At 39.7% G+C, this 17,215-nt stretch overlaps 1 protein-coding gene across 3 annotated transcripts; it reads right to left on the bottom strand.

Moving 5' to 3' along the window:
• Positions 1 to 31: 31 nt before the first annotated feature.
• c29h19orf44 (chromosome 29 C19orf44 homolog) lies at positions 32 to 17,185 on the bottom strand. 3 transcript variants are annotated; one of them, XM_033046729.1, is made up of 9 exons: positions 17,130 to 17,185; positions 14,161 to 14,287; positions 13,154 to 13,873; positions 8,546 to 8,756; positions 7,273 to 7,355; positions 4,989 to 5,565; positions 3,319 to 3,414; positions 1,108 to 1,274; positions 32 to 473 (listed from the first exon to the last, which is right to left on the bottom strand). In XM_033046729.1, the coding sequence occupies exons 2-9, from the start codon at positions 14,266 to 14,268 to the stop codon at positions 384 to 386; spliced, it is 2,052 nt and encodes a 683-aa protein (XP_032902620.1). In that variant the 5' UTR covers positions 14,269 to 14,287; positions 17,130 to 17,185; the 3' UTR covers positions 32 to 383. The 3 variants fall into 3 exon arrangements, with proteins under 3 accessions (XP_032902620.1, XP_032902621.1, XP_032902619.1); XM_033046730.1 differs by having other exon boundaries at positions 14,161 to 14,269; positions 17,130 to 17,184; XM_033046728.1 differs by lacking the exon at positions 17,130 to 17,185 and adding an exon at positions 16,999 to 17,118.
• Between the last annotated feature and the right edge of the window lie 30 nt (positions 17,186 to 17,215).

The following is a 17,215-nucleotide window of genomic DNA, read 5'->3' as shown; positions in this document are numbered from 1 at the left end:
TTCTTCTCACAAACTTCATGTGGTCTTGGACTGTGATCAAATATAAAACATTTAATGAGTGAATGTTGTTCACATATTGACGATTATTGCTACAAAACACGAAAAATTTAGCAAATTCTACAGAGATAATTGTTCTTTTTGCACAAAGTGTGTGAGTTATTCTACACATTTTTCATCCATATCTGCTTGTAATTTGTGTCAAGATTAGAAATATGCTTACTCAGGATTTAAAAATTGGGATATACATAGAACCAGAGTTTGAAAATTTGCTTTACCAGATCAGCAGCAAGAGATTGATTGCTTTACTGGATAACATTGTTACGAGTACCAATCTTGGCAGCAGTTGCTCTTTTCTCCATCGCTGGCAGTGTAAAATCAGGCAGTCAAATGACGTGATATTGCTGCATTTCCTCTTGCACTTCTTTCAGGGCCTGGTCCAAGGTCAGTGGTGGTGATCTATGATTTCTGACATACTATGCAAGGATTGGTACAACAAGTTAAGATGGCATAGGTTTAATAATTGGCGACATAGTAAGTTAAAGAGTAAATAAATAAAAATATTTCCCCTGCCTGTACCACCTTCTCCAAGTTGGTTATTTTTTAATGAATGTCTCTGAACATGTTCCTGTGATCAAGATAGCAGTTGTATTTTTTGCATTACAACAGTGACTACATAAGTATCTAAATATGTACATATATTTGTGGATGTATTGACGTCATATATAAGATGCTATATAAATGCAAGTCCTTTTCTCAAACTACTGCTCAGCCTTTAGATCCCAACATTTCCCATCAGTGATGCCTTGCAGACAAGCCACATTATCTGCCTGGATACCAGATTTTGGAATGTATTTCCCATTCTGCTTTTCCCTCTTTCTTTAACATCCAACTCTCCGAATCCTCTTCCTAATTTATTTCCTTTGATTTTTTTCGGTGCACTTAAGATTGTGGCTGAAATATATTATTTCCAAATCAAAGGTACTAAACAAATGTAAGACAAAATTATCAGACTTAAAATTAGTCTATATTGTATAATCCATCTCTCCTTCAAATTAAGCAGAAATGATTCTGACTGATTGAGAGGAGGAGGGTGGTCTGCTTGCTTACCTCTTTAGTTTCTTCCAAAGTCGTGTAATGATATTTATCCTGTTCTATTGAAGCAATAATGGACAAGTAGAGATGTCGATTGACTTGCAGAAACTGGCGAGTGAAAGAGAGCTGCTGTTTCAGCAAGTCATTCAGCGCTAAAGTGGCAGGACTGTATGCAGTCAGTGCTGTGGATTTGACAAGCAGATGCAGCGGTAAGTGGCACATTATACTGAAGTGCAATAATCCATAATCATGCAGTCACCACAGGACAGGTAGGTTTCATTTCCAGCACAACTCATTTTATTATTTAAAAAAAATATGATGCTGTGTTCCAACTTGTTGCCCAAAATGTAGTTCATCGGATTATCGAGTCACTGATTAACTGATTATCAAGTCACGGATTAAAATTAAAGTACCAGTGATCAGCCACGAAATGCATCACAGAGTTTCAAATTCCCAAATCAACTTTAGCCTCTTCATCCGTCCCTTTGATTTATCATGCTACCCAATCTACTAGATTGCAGGATGTGTGATGGTGCCACCTGCGGCATTTTCAGCTATCTTTTTATTTAAATTTTTGTGTTTAAAAACAATGAGCGAATCAAACTTGAATTTTTAGATTCCCAGAGGTAGATTTGCATGCTGCACAATATAATTCCACATTTTAAATACAATGTGCCTGGTCTTCATAGCAATCTGAAGTATCATCTGATATTACAACAAATAGCTTGTTACACGTTTCTTGATGGATAGAGGAATTGTGATTGAAATCATCGAGAAAACCGTATATTTAAGATGCAAAGTTACAGATAAGGCACTATATTAATTATTTATTAATTTGTCTTTAACAGACATGTGGGCAGGACATGGATATGAAAGGATTTGAGGGATATCGGCCAAACATAGGTTGGTGGGATTAGTGCAGATGGGGCATCTTGGTCAGCATGGCAAATGGGGCTGAATGGCCTGGTTCCATGCTGTATGACTACATTAGTCTCCCACACAACTGCACTGCTGAAAAATATAAGCAGTTTACATCAAGAGCCTCAATTTGAGAATACTGCAGTTTAATGTGGATAAATGTGAGATTATCCACTTTGGTGGCAAAGACAGGAAGGAAATTATCTAAATGGTGTCAGGTTGGGAAAAGGGGAAGTACAACGGGATCTGGGGGTCCTTGTTCATCAGTCATTGAAAGTAAGCATGCAGATACAGCAGGCAGTGAAGAAAGCGAATGGCATGTTGGCCTTTTTAACACGAGGAGTTAAGTATAGGAGCAAAGAGGTCCTTCTGCAGTGCACAGGGCCCTAGTGAGACCACACCTGGAGTATTGTGTGCAGTATTGGTCTCCAAATTTGAAGAAGGACATTCTTGCTATTGAGGGAGTGCAGTGTAGATTCACCAGGTTAATTCCCGGGATGGCGGGACTGTCATATGTTGATAGAATGGAGGGCTGGGCTTGTATACTCTGGAATTTAGAAGGAAGAGAGGGGATCTTATTGAAACAAACAAGATTATTAAATGTTTGGACACGCTAGAGGCAGGAAACATGTTCCCGATGTTGGGGAGTCCAGAACCAGGGGCCACAGTTTAAGAATAAGGGGTAAGCCATTTAGAATGGAGATAAGGAAAAACTTTCACACAGAGTTGTGAGTTGTGAGTCTGTGGAATTCTCTGCCTCAGAAGGCGGTGGAGGCCGGTTCTCTGGATGCTTTCAAGAGAGAGTTAGATAGAGCTCTTAAAGATAGCAGAGTCAGGGGATATGGGGAATGGGGTACTGATTGTGGATGATCAGCCATGATCACATTGAATGGCGGTGCTGGCTCGAATGGCCGACTGGCCTACTCCTGCACCTATTGTCTATTGTCCCACATATTAGATTTCTAACTTCCCAACCACAGCTTTCATCCTTTTTTCACATCAACTTGCTCAAATGAGTACAGATTTGATCATAATTGTTTTGTACCTCATTAATTCTACTATTCTACATCATTATTCAGCTTCCTGTTTCTTAGTTAGCATAATTTTTCGATGATTAATCTACCTACTCAGATTCTATTTTAAGAAAGTAATATACTTCATCCGATCAGCTTCAGGTGCATAGGTTATTTCAATACACCTTTGCAATTTTACACACCATTACTAAGCATCATTTTCCATTCCAGATTTGCTAGATGTTGCACACTTCTGTTTAGTATTCTTACATAAAGTTACATGCAAAATATTTACCTTCCATTGCGTCAGGGCTGATAACGTGACTGGCAATAGGGGTAGGATCCACATATGCAGCTCCAAGAGATGTTCCAAGTACTGCCAGCCCTTCATCTGTGAAAAGAGTAATGAATTTAAGAGACACAAATCTATCATTATCATAGAACATAGAACAGTACAGTACATGAACAGGTCATTTGGCCCACAATGTCTGTGTCAGACATGATGCCAAAATCATCACATCTATCTGCACATAACCCATATCCGTCCATTCCCTGCATATCTATAGGCCTATCCAAAAGGCATGAGACACCACTAGTTTCCTCCTCCCTGATTCTCAGTCTGATGAAACGTCACCTATTTCTTTGCTCCAGAGATGCTGCCTGACCCAGTGAGTTACTCCAGCATTTCATAACTATCTACGGTGTAAACCAGCATCTGCAGTTCCTTCTAATGCAATCCTCCCGAATAGTTTCCCTGCCAGTGACGTGAGGCTCACTGGCCTATAATCCCTGGATTCTCCCCTCTTCCCTTCTTAAATAAAGGAACAATATTCCGAATTCTGTATTGAATATACTCAATAACCAAGTCTTCACAGAGAAGAGAAATCTAACGAATTGTGAAAATATTGGTGAAAAAAAAAATCTGAGTCCTTAAAAACTGATCGCTCACCTCTGAAAAGAATGGCCATTCCTGACAATCTCAAGAAAATGACCATTGTGGCCAACCATAAACCAGGAGACAAATCTGACTTTGGCAACCACAGAAGGTTTTTTTATTCTTTTATTCTTTTATTCCATGTAATGTATGGTCTGCATCTTTTTGAACAGCCTTCTAACCATCACTAGTAGATCCTCCTAGAAAGGCAGTATGCTCATCTTCATGTTGCTTTCTGTATATCTGGCTGCCATCATACACTTCTCCTGAGATACCCTCGGATATAAGCATTGTGTGGGCAATAAATCTAATCTTTGTTGTTTCTGGGCTTAAAAAAAACTCATGACCAAGGTTATTCTCAACCCTCAGGTTTGTACATTTGCTTAGTTTGCAAAGGGTTGTAAATTCCTTCAACGTTTCTGATAAAGAACTTCTGTCATTGAATGTCAACAAGACAAAGGTCTTACAATAACATCCTCTAGGCAAAATGAAATATATTGTGTCATCTAAAGAGATGGATCTGGAAGATGTGGAACACTTTCTGTACCTCAACAGGCACTGCTCCCTAGACTGGCAACAATTAAAAATTCTAGTATTGGGTCAACTGTACTGGTGCTGCTTTCAACAAGCTGTGTCAAATGTCTTCAAAAATGTACATCTTTGAGAGTCAATGAAGGTCTTGGTTTATACGAGTTTGATGCGGACTGACTATTTTGCTGCAGAGAAACTTGAACCATCTACCCATAACAAATTAAACCTTTGAGAGCTACCACCAATGTGGCTGAATCAAATCCTGGATTTAAATGAGAAGATCACCTGCAAAGACCCTGCGTAAAACTGTGTTCATCAGCAATGAAGCCTTGCTTTTGAAAAAATAAGCTCTGGTGGATTACTGTGTCCAGATGCCCAAGATCTATCTCCCCTTCCACGTTCCCCTCAGCTCTATCCATATATCAATTGCCAGGCTTTGCCCTGCCCCCACCTCTTTTCCAGCTTTCTGTAAATGAAAATAAAAATATTCATAGACTAACCTCTGTGCCACGTGTAGTGAAATCCAGATGGTTGTGTCTGTATTGCTGTATCTTTTACAGCCACTTTGGATAGTTTTAACTTCATATATCTCACTGAATAGGAGGACTCTGTGCAAGTTGCTAGATTGGATTGGTCTGGTGTTGGGGATGAGGATGTTGAGTAGAAAGTGTTATCAGAATAATCAGTTCTTGACTCCTCTTCAGATGACTGCTGAAAATGTGATTCATCCTGATCCATTTTTACCGATGGCACTTCACAGTTAGAAGTTTCAAAGTCTTCTGAGTATTTGGAACACAGGGTGCTCTGATCATCTACTTCTAATTGGTCTGGCACATTCCCTGGAGATTTTCTTCCCTTCTTTGATACATTGGAATCTTCATTTAAACATTCAGAGATTTCACTTCCGGTTGCATCAAAATCTGCCCAGATCTCATTTTCCAAGTTATTTGCATTTTTCTCTCTTGAAAGTTTAGTGGGTTGGGGACATGAACTGATGACCTCATTTGTCATGTTTAACCTTGAATTGTAGGAAACTGACTGTTTACTTTGATCACCCGAGTGCTGACTCTCTTCATTCTTTAAAAAAAACAGATCAATAAACTGTCTTTATAAAACATTCCTAAACACTGAAGTACATATAAGTAACTAGTGATATAAACATATTACTCAATTAGTTGCTTAAACATTAATAGCATATACTATATCTCCTTGATCAGCCAAAAGATCCATAGCAAACTAAGTCAATTTACTTGTCTCAATTTCCTTTATGGTTTCTCAAATTTACCAGAACTGTAAGTCCATCTGTGATAATGGCTCCGTTTTCTCTCCCTAATAGCACTGCCAGACTAGAACACTACATTTAAATAGGCAACTTTTACATCCCTTTGTTTGTTTTCTCACTCTCATATTGCTCATATATCACAGATTTTATGGTCCTTTGTTCAGATTCTCTCTCTCTCTAACCATCCCCATTAATCCATCAACCAGAGTTATAGGTTATCCCCTTGCAATCGTATTATACTACATTTCTCCTGTCCACACCTGCACCATGTTTTCTGCAACTTAAAACCAACATGCTTTCCCTCATTCTCAATTCTGACCAAGGGTTTTTGACCTACAAAGTTAACTGTTTCTCATTCTACTAATGCTACCAGACCTTTTGTGTGTTTCCAGCATTTTCTATTTTTACTCAGAAAATTAAAGTTAGTTTAAAGGTAGAGAAACAAAAATTACAACATCCTCAGAAAATGTAGTGTTGATATGAATTATGTGTAAATATCCAATCGAGTCCGGTAATTACACTAGTCATTTCCAACGGTGTGGTCACCAAGCGTGATTGACTGCAGAATTACCCATTCATCTCTTTCTGATTTTGAGAAAGAGATGAATGGTAGTACATGTAGTAAAAAAAACTCCAGTCCACTTAACACTGTGTAATATTGTTAAATGTATTCAAGAGAGAGTTAGATATAGCTCTTAGGGCTAATGGAATCAAGGGATATGGGGAAAAAGCAGGAACAGGGTACTGATTCTGGATGATCAGCCATGATCATATTAAATTGTGGTGCTGGCTCGAAAGGCCGAATGGCCTACTCCTGCACCTACTTTCTAAGTTTCTATGTTTAAATAACTAAAAACATGAAGCCTAATTCAAATAATTCAAAAAGGAATCCTTCTAATTACCCTTCCACCTTGCAGCCATTCATCTCCAATCAAATGAATAGGATTGCAGTTCCCGCACCAAGTCTAAACTGTTGCAGGCTCAGTGGTCACATTTCAGAAGGTTGTGCTCTGCCACATGACAGTCTGGGGCAGGGTGGGGGTCCAACATTGGTGTGCAGCCTTGAACTTGCCATTTTCCAGCTCAAACCAGAATAACAAGCCACTCACCAACTTTGATTTCTTAATAATTTTCAAACAGCTACTGTATTATCCTTCTTATGATTATCAATGTGCTACTTGTTAGCTACATGTATTGTCTGTTTATTATTTCTGAACCGATCAGGAAAGATCCAATCAGACTAGAAAAAAGCCAGTGCAGAACTCGTATTGGTGCAAAATTCTGATTGCTGACCCTGTCACTACGACTGGCTTAAGCTTCATTGTGACATTTAAGTGAGCTTTTAAAATATTAGATTGGCAGATCACCCATTTGAAGATAAGAAAGTGCAAGTTATTTAACAAATTTTAAACCTTGTAGCCACTTCCAGGGGCTAATGCTGAATTGGATTTGACACGACATAGTTCAATAGTTAGACTGTGAAAAATGTTAGAACCAGTTACCTCCAAAGTCAGTGATTTGTTCATACATTTTTGTTCCACAAATGGAACCAAATCCTCCAGAGTCAAAATATTTAGTTTGAAGTCTGAAACAAACAAAGAATATATTAGAACGTAACACCGTATTTAAATTACTATTGTACAAATAGCTATTGTACAATCCAGTTATAAAATGCAGCTACTGAAATAACACCTCCCAATTACAGCATGGGAAACATAGCCCGGTGAGATTAAGGGGTACACAGGAAATAGAACTAGGTAAATTTAAATGGAATGTGGTAAGCAGAGGTCCAGTGTTTTTTATAAGGAACATGGGCCCCAAAAGGCTTGAAGTGAGATTGGGAATTGGAGCCCCAATGTGTTAAAGCATAGGTCCCAAGCGTTAAAGGGGCATGGGAATTAGCAACTGGTATTCAACAAGTGAATGAAAGATATAGAGTTGTAATGGATGTTAGTAGCTAGCCTATCTGCTGAGATAGAGATAGTGATATCCAGAAAAGGAAGTGGAAGAGTCGGTGATTGACCGTGAAGGTAAGGGCAGGGTGGAAATTAATAACAGCAAACGGTAATGAAATCGTCAAGTTCTCTTGAGTCCAGGAGAGAGCCACAATGCAGTCATCGATGTACCAGAAAAAGATTTGAGTGGGCCCGGGTAGGACTGAAAGAAAGACGATTGCACATATCCCACAAAAGAAAAGGTATAGCTTGGGCCCATAACTACACTTTTGATCTGGAGAAAATGATTGGAATTGAAGTAGTTCAATATGTGGACAAGTTCAGCCAGAAGAATTATTGTGTTGGTGGAGGGGAACTCGTTAGGTCTTGATCTAGAAAGGAGTGGAGGGCACTCAAACCATTCTGATGTGGTCATGCCCATAGTAAAGACAAGCTTTTTGGGACCGCAAGGAACTGGAAATTGTCAAAGGCCTGGCTGAAAAGGTGACATGATAGAACTCCAGGAATCTAATTTACCAGCTTGGGATGAGTTCAAGAAACAATTAGATATTTCAAGAAGGAGTGGATAGATGAAAATGGTGAGGTAAATGTGCAGCAGAGATCATTATAAAAAAAAGGGGACACATTTATTGCTCCAAAAGACCCTTTCCTATTGCTACCATTTTCAATGTAACTGTAGTTATCATATTGTTACATAGCAGGGATAGATACAAATTGAAAGTGGGGATCATCATAAGAAAAAGGTGAAGAGCAGGTTCTTTATAAAAGTATCCAATTTTATGTTTGACCAATTCAAATCAGGATGCAAATAGGTACTTACCTTCAATGGTCTCGTCAAGACTTTTGACATCATCAGTAATAGAGGTTTCAGTAAATAACTCGTCCAGAGATTTAATCTCACTTTGTTCAGTTGAGGAAGTTGGGATACGTTTAACAAATTTCATTCTTGGAGACAGACTCAGTTGAGGGGAGCCGACACTGGGTGGAGAAGGCATTCTTAGGTGGCCCCTTGGATAGTTTCTCAAGACAGGCTACAATTAAAATGGAGCAGCAGTCAAAATGAGACCAGTATGACCAAATATTTAAATATTTGCTACAAATAAGATGATAAGCTTCTCGATTTGGTTATTATTTATGTGCTTTCACCTAGACCAAGGAGTATGTTGAATTGAATTAAATCTCAGTAATTGAAAACCCCGGTCCTATAATGGTTCTTATTATTCTAATTTCACCAGTGTTCCTTTATGCCACACATGGTAAAATACTGCTATGATGTCAATGGCGGTCGCTTTCACTTTATCTCAGGAAGTCAGTTCTTTCATCCAGGCTGTAATTAAATCTGGAGCTGAATGATCCTGGTAAAATCCAAACCGAGCCTTTGGTAAGATGTTATTGGTGAATAAGTGCTGTTTGATAGGACTGTTGATGGCATAGATGATGTGAGTAGTGATAACCAGCTGGATTGGATCTGTCCTGCAATTTGTTGGTTTGACCTTTCTGGGCAATTTTACCAGGTGAATGACAGTCTTGAAATGCTGGGAGTAGAGGCATGGCTGCTCTCAAGTACAAACTTTCAGTACCACAGTCAGGATGTTGTCTGGTCTTGTACATTTATCTATATCCAGTGCTCTCAGCCATTATATAAATATAATTTGGCATGAATTGAATTGACTAAAGCCTGGTTTATTTATGCTAAATACACTTGAAGGAATTATTGAATATGGTACTGAATGAAGATTGTTACAAAATTTAGAAACATAATACCAGGAAGTGACGCCCCATAGACAGAACATTAGCTGACTGATGGAAAGCAAACGAGTAAATGGATGTTGTTCAGAAAGGCAATGATGTTTCATCCCTTCCTTCCATTTACTGTTGGTGGCAAGGTCAGCATTTATCATCCATCTCTAAAAAGGAACAAAGTGGCAGTTTCAGAGAAGATACAGTACTCTCGATAATGTTTGGGACAAAGACCCATCATTTATTTATTTGCCTCTGTACTCAACAATTTGGCTTCACATGCATTTGTAATTGCTGAGGTGTGTTTAATTGCCTCCTTAATGCAAGTATAATAGAGCTCTCAGAACCCAGTCTTTCCATCACTTTTAGAAACTTTTATTGCTGTTTATCAACATGTGGACCAAAGTTGTGCCAATGAAAGTCAAAGAAGCCATTATAAGACTGAGAAACAATAATAAAACTGTTAAAGACGTCAGCCAAACCTTAGGCTTACCAAAATCAACTGTTTGGAACATCATTAAGAAGAAAGAGAGCACTGGTGAGCTTACTTATCGCGGGACTGGAAAAAGGTCTCGTGGACAGATGAGATGAAGATTAACATTTCAGAGTGATAGCATAAGCAAAGTATGGAGGAGAGAAGGAACTGCCCAAGAACCAAAGCATACCACGTCATCTGTGAAACATGGTGGTGGGGGTGTTATGGCCTGGTCATGTATGGCTGCTGAAGGTACTGACTCACTTATCTTCATTGATGATACAACTGCTGATGGTAGTAGCATAATTAATTCTGAAGTGTATAGGCACATCCTATCTGTCCTAGTTCAAACAAATGTCTCAAAACTCATTGGCCGCAATTCATTCTACTGGTCTATTGATCATTCTACATGGTCAATTCTTGAGTGGCCGTCAATCACCTGATCTGAACCCAATTGAGCATGCCTTTTATATGTTGAAGAGAAAACTGAAGGGGACTAGCCCCCAAAACAAGCATAAGCTAAAGATGGCTGCCATACAGACCTGGCAGAGCATCACCAGAGAAGACACCCAGCAACTGGTGATGCTCTGCCGGGCCTGTATGCAGCCATCTTTAGCTTATGCTTGAATCGCAGACTTCAAGCAGTCATTGCAAGCAAAGGATATGTAACAAAATACTAAACATGACTACTTTCATTTACATGACATTGCTGTGTCCCAAACATTATGGTGCCCTGAAATGGGGGGACTATGTATAAACACAGCTGTAATTTCTACATGGTGAAACCAAAATGTATAAATATACCCTTTAATAAAATCTGACAATGTGCACCTTAACCACATGTGATTTTTTTCTATTACAAATCTCATATTGTGGAGTACAGAGGAAAATAAATAAATGATAGGTCTTTGTCCCAAACATTATGGAGGGTACGTTTGTGAATCATGACTGATAGGTCAGATAACATATTTCCTTTCCCAAAGGAAGTAAATTAATTAGACGGTTATTATTTATAAGACAATCTGATAATTTCATGGTCACTATTAGTGATACAAATAAATCTGAAGTCGGGCATCTCAGGGGTGATGGCGTGATACTGACTCTTGATATAGAACTGCACAAATTAGGGATATTGAGCACAATCTTACAATTTGTTAATTACACAAAAGTGTTTCACAACCAGTGAGAAGGTCTGTGAAAGATGTCAAAGATGGAGAAAGTGGAATATGCAAAAAGCAACAGATTAATTGATAGTTAAGTGAGAAGCAATAAATGTCGGGAGGGGGAAAATGAAATAAGAAGGGGTTTAAATTCATCCTTGGCCCTATTAAACGCGGAACAAACTAGGAGCTGTGCATTGTACTGCACTACCAAAATTCAGTTCCTTTGCCATCAACAGAATTGAATTTCTGAAGCAAAGTACAAAGTGCAGCTGTTACTATGGCAATGGGTTAGTGCAAGTGATTAAACCCATTTTCTAACCCTTTGTGTATACAATCAATGAAAGAATTCTGAAAGAGTTCAAAAATATAATTTCAAGGAAGTGTAAATGCAGGTGTACAAGTCTGTAAAAAAAGAAAATCAATGGCAGTGTGGGTTTAATCCATTGGAGCACAGTGTACATGCATAAAAGAAACAAACGTGTATACAATATTAATTAGATTGTAAGTGGTGGGCACAAAATTATAGCAAAGTTACAGGCCGAGTACAATGTAATTTAATCAAGTTAATGTCAGTGATAGGAAACCATGGTTATACTAAGAGTGGATTTATACTGTGAAATATTTTTTGGTTTATGCAGTGTTTGAGGTGCTTGCTCCATTGACCTGCTGGTAAAGGTACAACCACAATAATCTCAAGTAAGGGGCCCCTGGATTCAGATCCAGCGGTAATGAAGGACTGATTATATTTTTCCAAGTCAGCATATTACATGATTTGAAGGGAAAGTGGCTGGTGATGAAGTTCCCCATGAACTGCATCCCCTCTCCCAGCTTGTCCTGCATGGTGTTCGAGGTCACAGATTTGGTGAGATGATGGTAGGAGTGGGTGGGGGTGGGCCGTGCAGGATGCTATCAGAGTAGATTGCATGAAAAACTGCAGCGCAATTTGTAGATGGTACATACTACAGCCACAGTGCACCAATGGTGAAGGGCATTAATGTTTTGGGTGGTGGATACAGTGTTAAATAAGTGGGTTGCTTTATCCTGGGTGGTGTTGAGTATTATTGTATACTTCGGCTGCACTTACCTATCACGCTTTTGTTTTATGCCTTAATGACGGTGGTTAGGCTTGGAATGTCAAAAAGATACTTAATTCATCACAGGATATAAAGCTCTTATAGTACAATATTATCCATTTGTGTTTCTGGTCAAAGGTAACCTGTGAGATATAGATGGTCGGGGGCTGAAGATAGAAATGCCATTGAACATCAGGGATAGTCAGAATCTCTCCTGCTGGAGTCAGTCATTGTTGAAGGGGCCCCTGGATTTAGTGATGGGAAAAGTGCTTGACACATTTCCGTGCTGTATAGCTCTATGACTCCATTTCATCAACATTCAAATCCATACTAAGGAAGTCATGGGCCAATTTCCTCGAGGCTCATCCCGTACATGCTGTAAACTTTTAAGCCTTTGGGATCCAGCCGTTACCTCAATTGCCAAGAGTGCCAAATATGTGTCCATTCACTCAACACCAACTCTCGCCTCATCCTCTTCAATATTCCTGTATAACTTGTGCCTTTGATAAGGATCAGCCTTTGGTAAATTCCTGATTAACATGCTTAACACATGTTCATAATCTGCAGAATCTGATTTTTTATTAACTTAACAAAATTATTAATTCAAATAAGGTAAAAATATTCTGTGTACTGACTCTTCAAATTGGTTTTGTACAGCTTTCCATTTTCCACCCCCCATTAACCATTACTGTGCATCTCTAAACCTCTTTTGCTCTACCATTGGTGGCTTTGCTTTTACTTATCTAGCCCAACCTAGAATTCCCACCTAAAGTGTCTTTCATTACTCTCCTTAAATCCTATTTCTTTCAGCAAGCTTGTGGTTATATGTCCTAATATTAGTTCATACCTCCTAATATTTCCTTATGTAGTTTGGTTTCAAACTTTGTCTGACAAGGCTCTTGCAATGGGTTTTAAGGTGCATTACTGCATTAAAAACAAGTTACAAATGTACATTGGCATTGAAATAATAATAGTACCTTTCTGTGCAATTTGGAGCCGTGTTGTGGGCTCCCTTGTGATCTTTTAAGAAGTTCACTTTCATCAGAGAGTTCTAGGGAGCCTCCTAACATCTTTTTCATTTCTTCCTCATCACTATCAATAATGGCCACTTCAAATGGAGTCTGAAGATATGCATGAGGCAGATCTTTTTTTGAAGCTTCGTTATTCTGAAACTCAGCTTTTAAATCCTGTTTCGCCACAGTATTCATTGTTCTCTTCAGGAACCTGCTCCCTTTTCCACTCAGCTCAGTACTTGACTTAGGGGAAATTTCTTCATCATCATACATCTGTAAATTTTCATCTGGATTGATTTGATGTTTATTCAGCCTTCTGTTCATGATTTTGTTTTCTATTTGTGCCAGTCTGGCCAGCACAGTATTGGAGGACCCAGCCCTTGCTGGTGCAGCTTTAAGGTTTTTTGTGTTTGCTTCATCGACTTTTTTCAATGCACAATTGCTCACTTTCAGATTCTGTGTTACTCCCAATTTGTCTCCTTTCTTCAAGAACTGATCGTAAGTCAATAAATGCTCACTGATGCCTTCTGCTGGCCTGATAGTGGCTGCAGTTATTGCAGATTGTTTTCCTTTCCATTCTCTTTCAACTGTGTCCTCTATTGAAAGATCACTTAGGTCACTAATTTCATTGTTGAAAGGGCTAACCATCAGGGCACTGTTTTTCTTGCAGCCAGTCATATAGTCCTGCAAATCAAGATATTAAAAGATTAAAACACTATTACAGTTATCATTTCAAAGAGAAAGCACATAGATTCATGCAACTCCAGTAGTAGAACCTAACACATTCAAATTTTCAATATCATTTGAATGAAGGGGAAGAGCCTTGAGGGGAAATCAAAGTTATTCCCGTGATAGGCATTGCCTGAAATACTTAGGAGGTCAGAATCAATGCAAAATGGGAAGAAAACAAAATAAAAGGAAAAATTCCAGAAACTGAAGATATTGTTATAAAAAAAAATCATTTTCATTACCTGAAGTTCATCTCCATAGACATTTAAACTTTCTACCATTCTTCGCCCAGAGAGCTGGGCCTTGGCTCTTGCTAGGGCAGAACCTTCAAGTCCACTTCTACTGAACATCCTAACAAAGGCACAATACCTGGTCAGGAAAGAGGATTAATGACAGACATTCTTTCAACAATAAATAAATAAATGAATGTTTGCAAACATATTCCCATCTCTGCCCCCAAAAGAGCCACCTCTAGCATCTCTTCCAGTTTTAAATGGTTGGCTGCTAGCAATAGATAGTACAATTGTAACCGGTCCTTTTCAGTCTCCAGTCCACACCATGACATCTAGTGTTGCCCTTGGACCTATCCTTGGCCATCTCCAATTTCTCATCTAGGGCGACACGGTGGCGCAGAAGTAGAATTGCTACTTACAGTGCCAGAGATCCGGGTTCGATCCTGACTATGGGTGCTGTCTGTACGGACTTTGTACGTTCTCCCCGTAATCTGCGTGGGTTTTCTCCTGGTGCACTGGTTTCCTCCCACACCCCAAAGACATTAAAGATTTGTAGCTTAATTGGCTTGGTGAAATTGTAAATTGTCCGTTGTGTGTGTAGGATAGTGTTAGAATGCGGTGATCAATGGTCGGCACTGACTTGGTGGGCTGAAGGGCCTGTGGCCACGCTGTATCTCTAAACTCAACTAAACTAAACTAATCTACACTGACAGTATATTTGAAAACATAATTCCTGATGACCAGAGTTGCAAACCAGGTACAACTTATTGCAGGAAACATAGACCCGAATGGCCCTTCTGATAAACAAAACATCCATCACCCGGGTTGCTTAATCTGTGGGCTGCTGACTGATCCTATCATTCAGATCCTTTTAATGCCTGTGGCAAACCCTTTCTATAACCAAAAGCTGAAGGCATTTATGACTTTGGTAGTTAATTATTAAATTTTGGCTAGCTGATCCATTCAGCAGCTGTTTCAGCAGGCAGGAAATGTTTGCAACTACCTGATGTAAGAATCTGAGACACTTGACTCTGACATGTTGAGGAAGCTACACAAAAATGCTGGAGAAACTCAGCTGAGTTTCTCCAGCATTTTTGTGTACCTTCGATTTTCCAGCATCTGCAGTTCCTTCTTAAACAACATGTTGAGGAAGCTTATCTTTTGCAAGTAAACTGTGCAAATTGGATATATCCTCCTTCAAACTGTATTCTCTGCTAATCCTCTTCCACTGGGAGCTGCTGCAAGCTGCACCTGTACTGTTTGGATAGGTCAGAACTTCAAGAAGTTGATCAGCCATAATGACCTTTCAGACAAGTACTCCAGATAAAGCCTTCTACATAAGCAAACAGAAAAGTGGCTATTAGGTGCCAGCACTTATTGGAACAATTCTCAGTGACGTTGAGCAGTAGAGAATGGATCCTGATAAGCATTAAGCATTCTCTGTAATTTTTGTAATAAAAAAGACCAATAATAAACCCATCCTAAACACAATTTGATGAAAGACAATTTTAGGTGACCAAAATATAAAAATTGAAAATACAAACCTTATTTAACAACACGTCAACAAAGAGCAGTTTACAGTTTGAAGATAGACAGTTTAAAGAGTTGGTCTACACAGGCAAGACTAAGTGTAGGCAACCTGACAGTTTCGTAAAACACTTGCACTCTCTGCCAAGGTCTGCTGGAGTACCCGGTTGCTAGCCATTTTAACTACGCATTTCGATACCAATCATTCTGTCCTTGGCCATTCCACTGCCAGAGTGAGGCCATATACAAACTGGAAGAACACCACCTCATATTCTGCTTGGATGGCATTCAAGCCACGGGTATGAACACTGATTTCTCCAATTTCAAGTAATGCCGCACACTCATCCTTCTCTTCCCAACTCTCCATTGCATACATATTTCTTAAACCAACCTCTGCATCACCCTGTTCAAAAGGGAACTGCAGATGCTGGAATATCGAAGGTACACAAAATTGCTGGGGAAACTCAGCGGGTGCAGCAGCATCTATGGAGCGAAGGAAATAGGCGACGTTTCGGGCCGAAACCCTTCTTCAGACTGATGGGGGGTGGGGAAAGAAAGAAGGCCTCCTTCTTCAGACTGATGGGGGGTGAGGAAAGAAAGAAGGGGGCCTTCTTTCTTTCCCCACCCCCCATCAGTCTGAAGAAGGGTTTCGGCCCGAAACGTCGCCTATTTCCTTCGCTCCATAGATGCTGCTGCACCCGCTGAGTTTCCCCAGCAATTTTGTGTACCCTCTGCATCACCCTGTTCTTTTCCCTTCCTCTTTAGGCTTATTTCCCACCCTTCCCATGTCCCTCCACCTGGCTTTACATTTCGCATCACTTATCTGATGCCCCTTTTGATCTTTTGCACCTCTAGCCTTTGTCACTATCTCCACTTATCTACCAATAACATCCTATTTTATCTGCATATCACTTTCCAGGATAGATACAAAATGCTGGAGTAACTCAGCGGGACAGGCAGCATCTCTGGAGAGAAGAAATGGGTGACGTTTCGGGCCGAAACTGGAGAAAGGTGTCGACCTGAAACGTCACCCATTCCTTCTCTCCAGAGATGCTGCCTGTCCCGCTGAGTTACTCCAGCATTTTGGGTCTATCTTCGATTTAAACCAGCATCTGTAGTTCTTTCCTATCACTTCCAGGCTTTACCCCAACCCCGTCTCTCGTTTCTAGCTTTCTCGTCCCTACTCCATCAACCGAAAGCTGGAGTAACTCAGCGGGACAGGCAGCATCTCTGGAGAGAAGGAATGAGTGACGTTTGGGGTCGAGACTCTTCTTCAGACCTTCATTGGTCTGAACGTGAGCAGCAATAACCGAACTTTACCTCATCTGCTCCCTCCGCAGCTGTGTGTATTTCTGCTACACAGATGGAGAAATTAATATTTTACATAGACATAGGGTTTTTGATCGAACAAACTGAACAAAAGAGTAGGGCACAGTTTGACAGTTACCTACCTTACACTCTGGGTCCCGTTTCCGGTGTTGCTTAGCGACCAGTGTTACGCGGTAATTCCTCCGCGTCCCGGTGTTACATGGATTTG

Source organism: Amblyraja radiata, chromosome 29, assembly GCF_010909765.2.
Source record: "Amblyraja radiata isolate CabotCenter1 chromosome 29, sAmbRad1.1.pri, whole genome shotgun sequence".
In the NCBI taxonomy this organism is placed as follows: domain Eukaryota; kingdom Metazoa; phylum Chordata; class Chondrichthyes; order Rajiformes; family Rajidae; genus Amblyraja; species Amblyraja radiata.
Note: the sequence above shows the minus strand (reverse complement) of the source record. Positions and strands in the feature narration are given on the sequence as shown.

Coding starts and splice junctions, on each gene's coding strand:
- c29h19orf44 (XM_033046728.1), bottom strand. Junction 7,356..8,545: donor TCTTGACGAGACCATTGAAG/GTAAGTACCTAT, acceptor TGTTTGTTTCAG/ACTTCAAACTAAATATTTTG. Junction 5,566..7,272: donor ACAAATCACTGACTTTGGAG/GTAACTGGTTCT, acceptor TTTTTTTTAAAG/AATGAAGAGAGTCAGCACTC.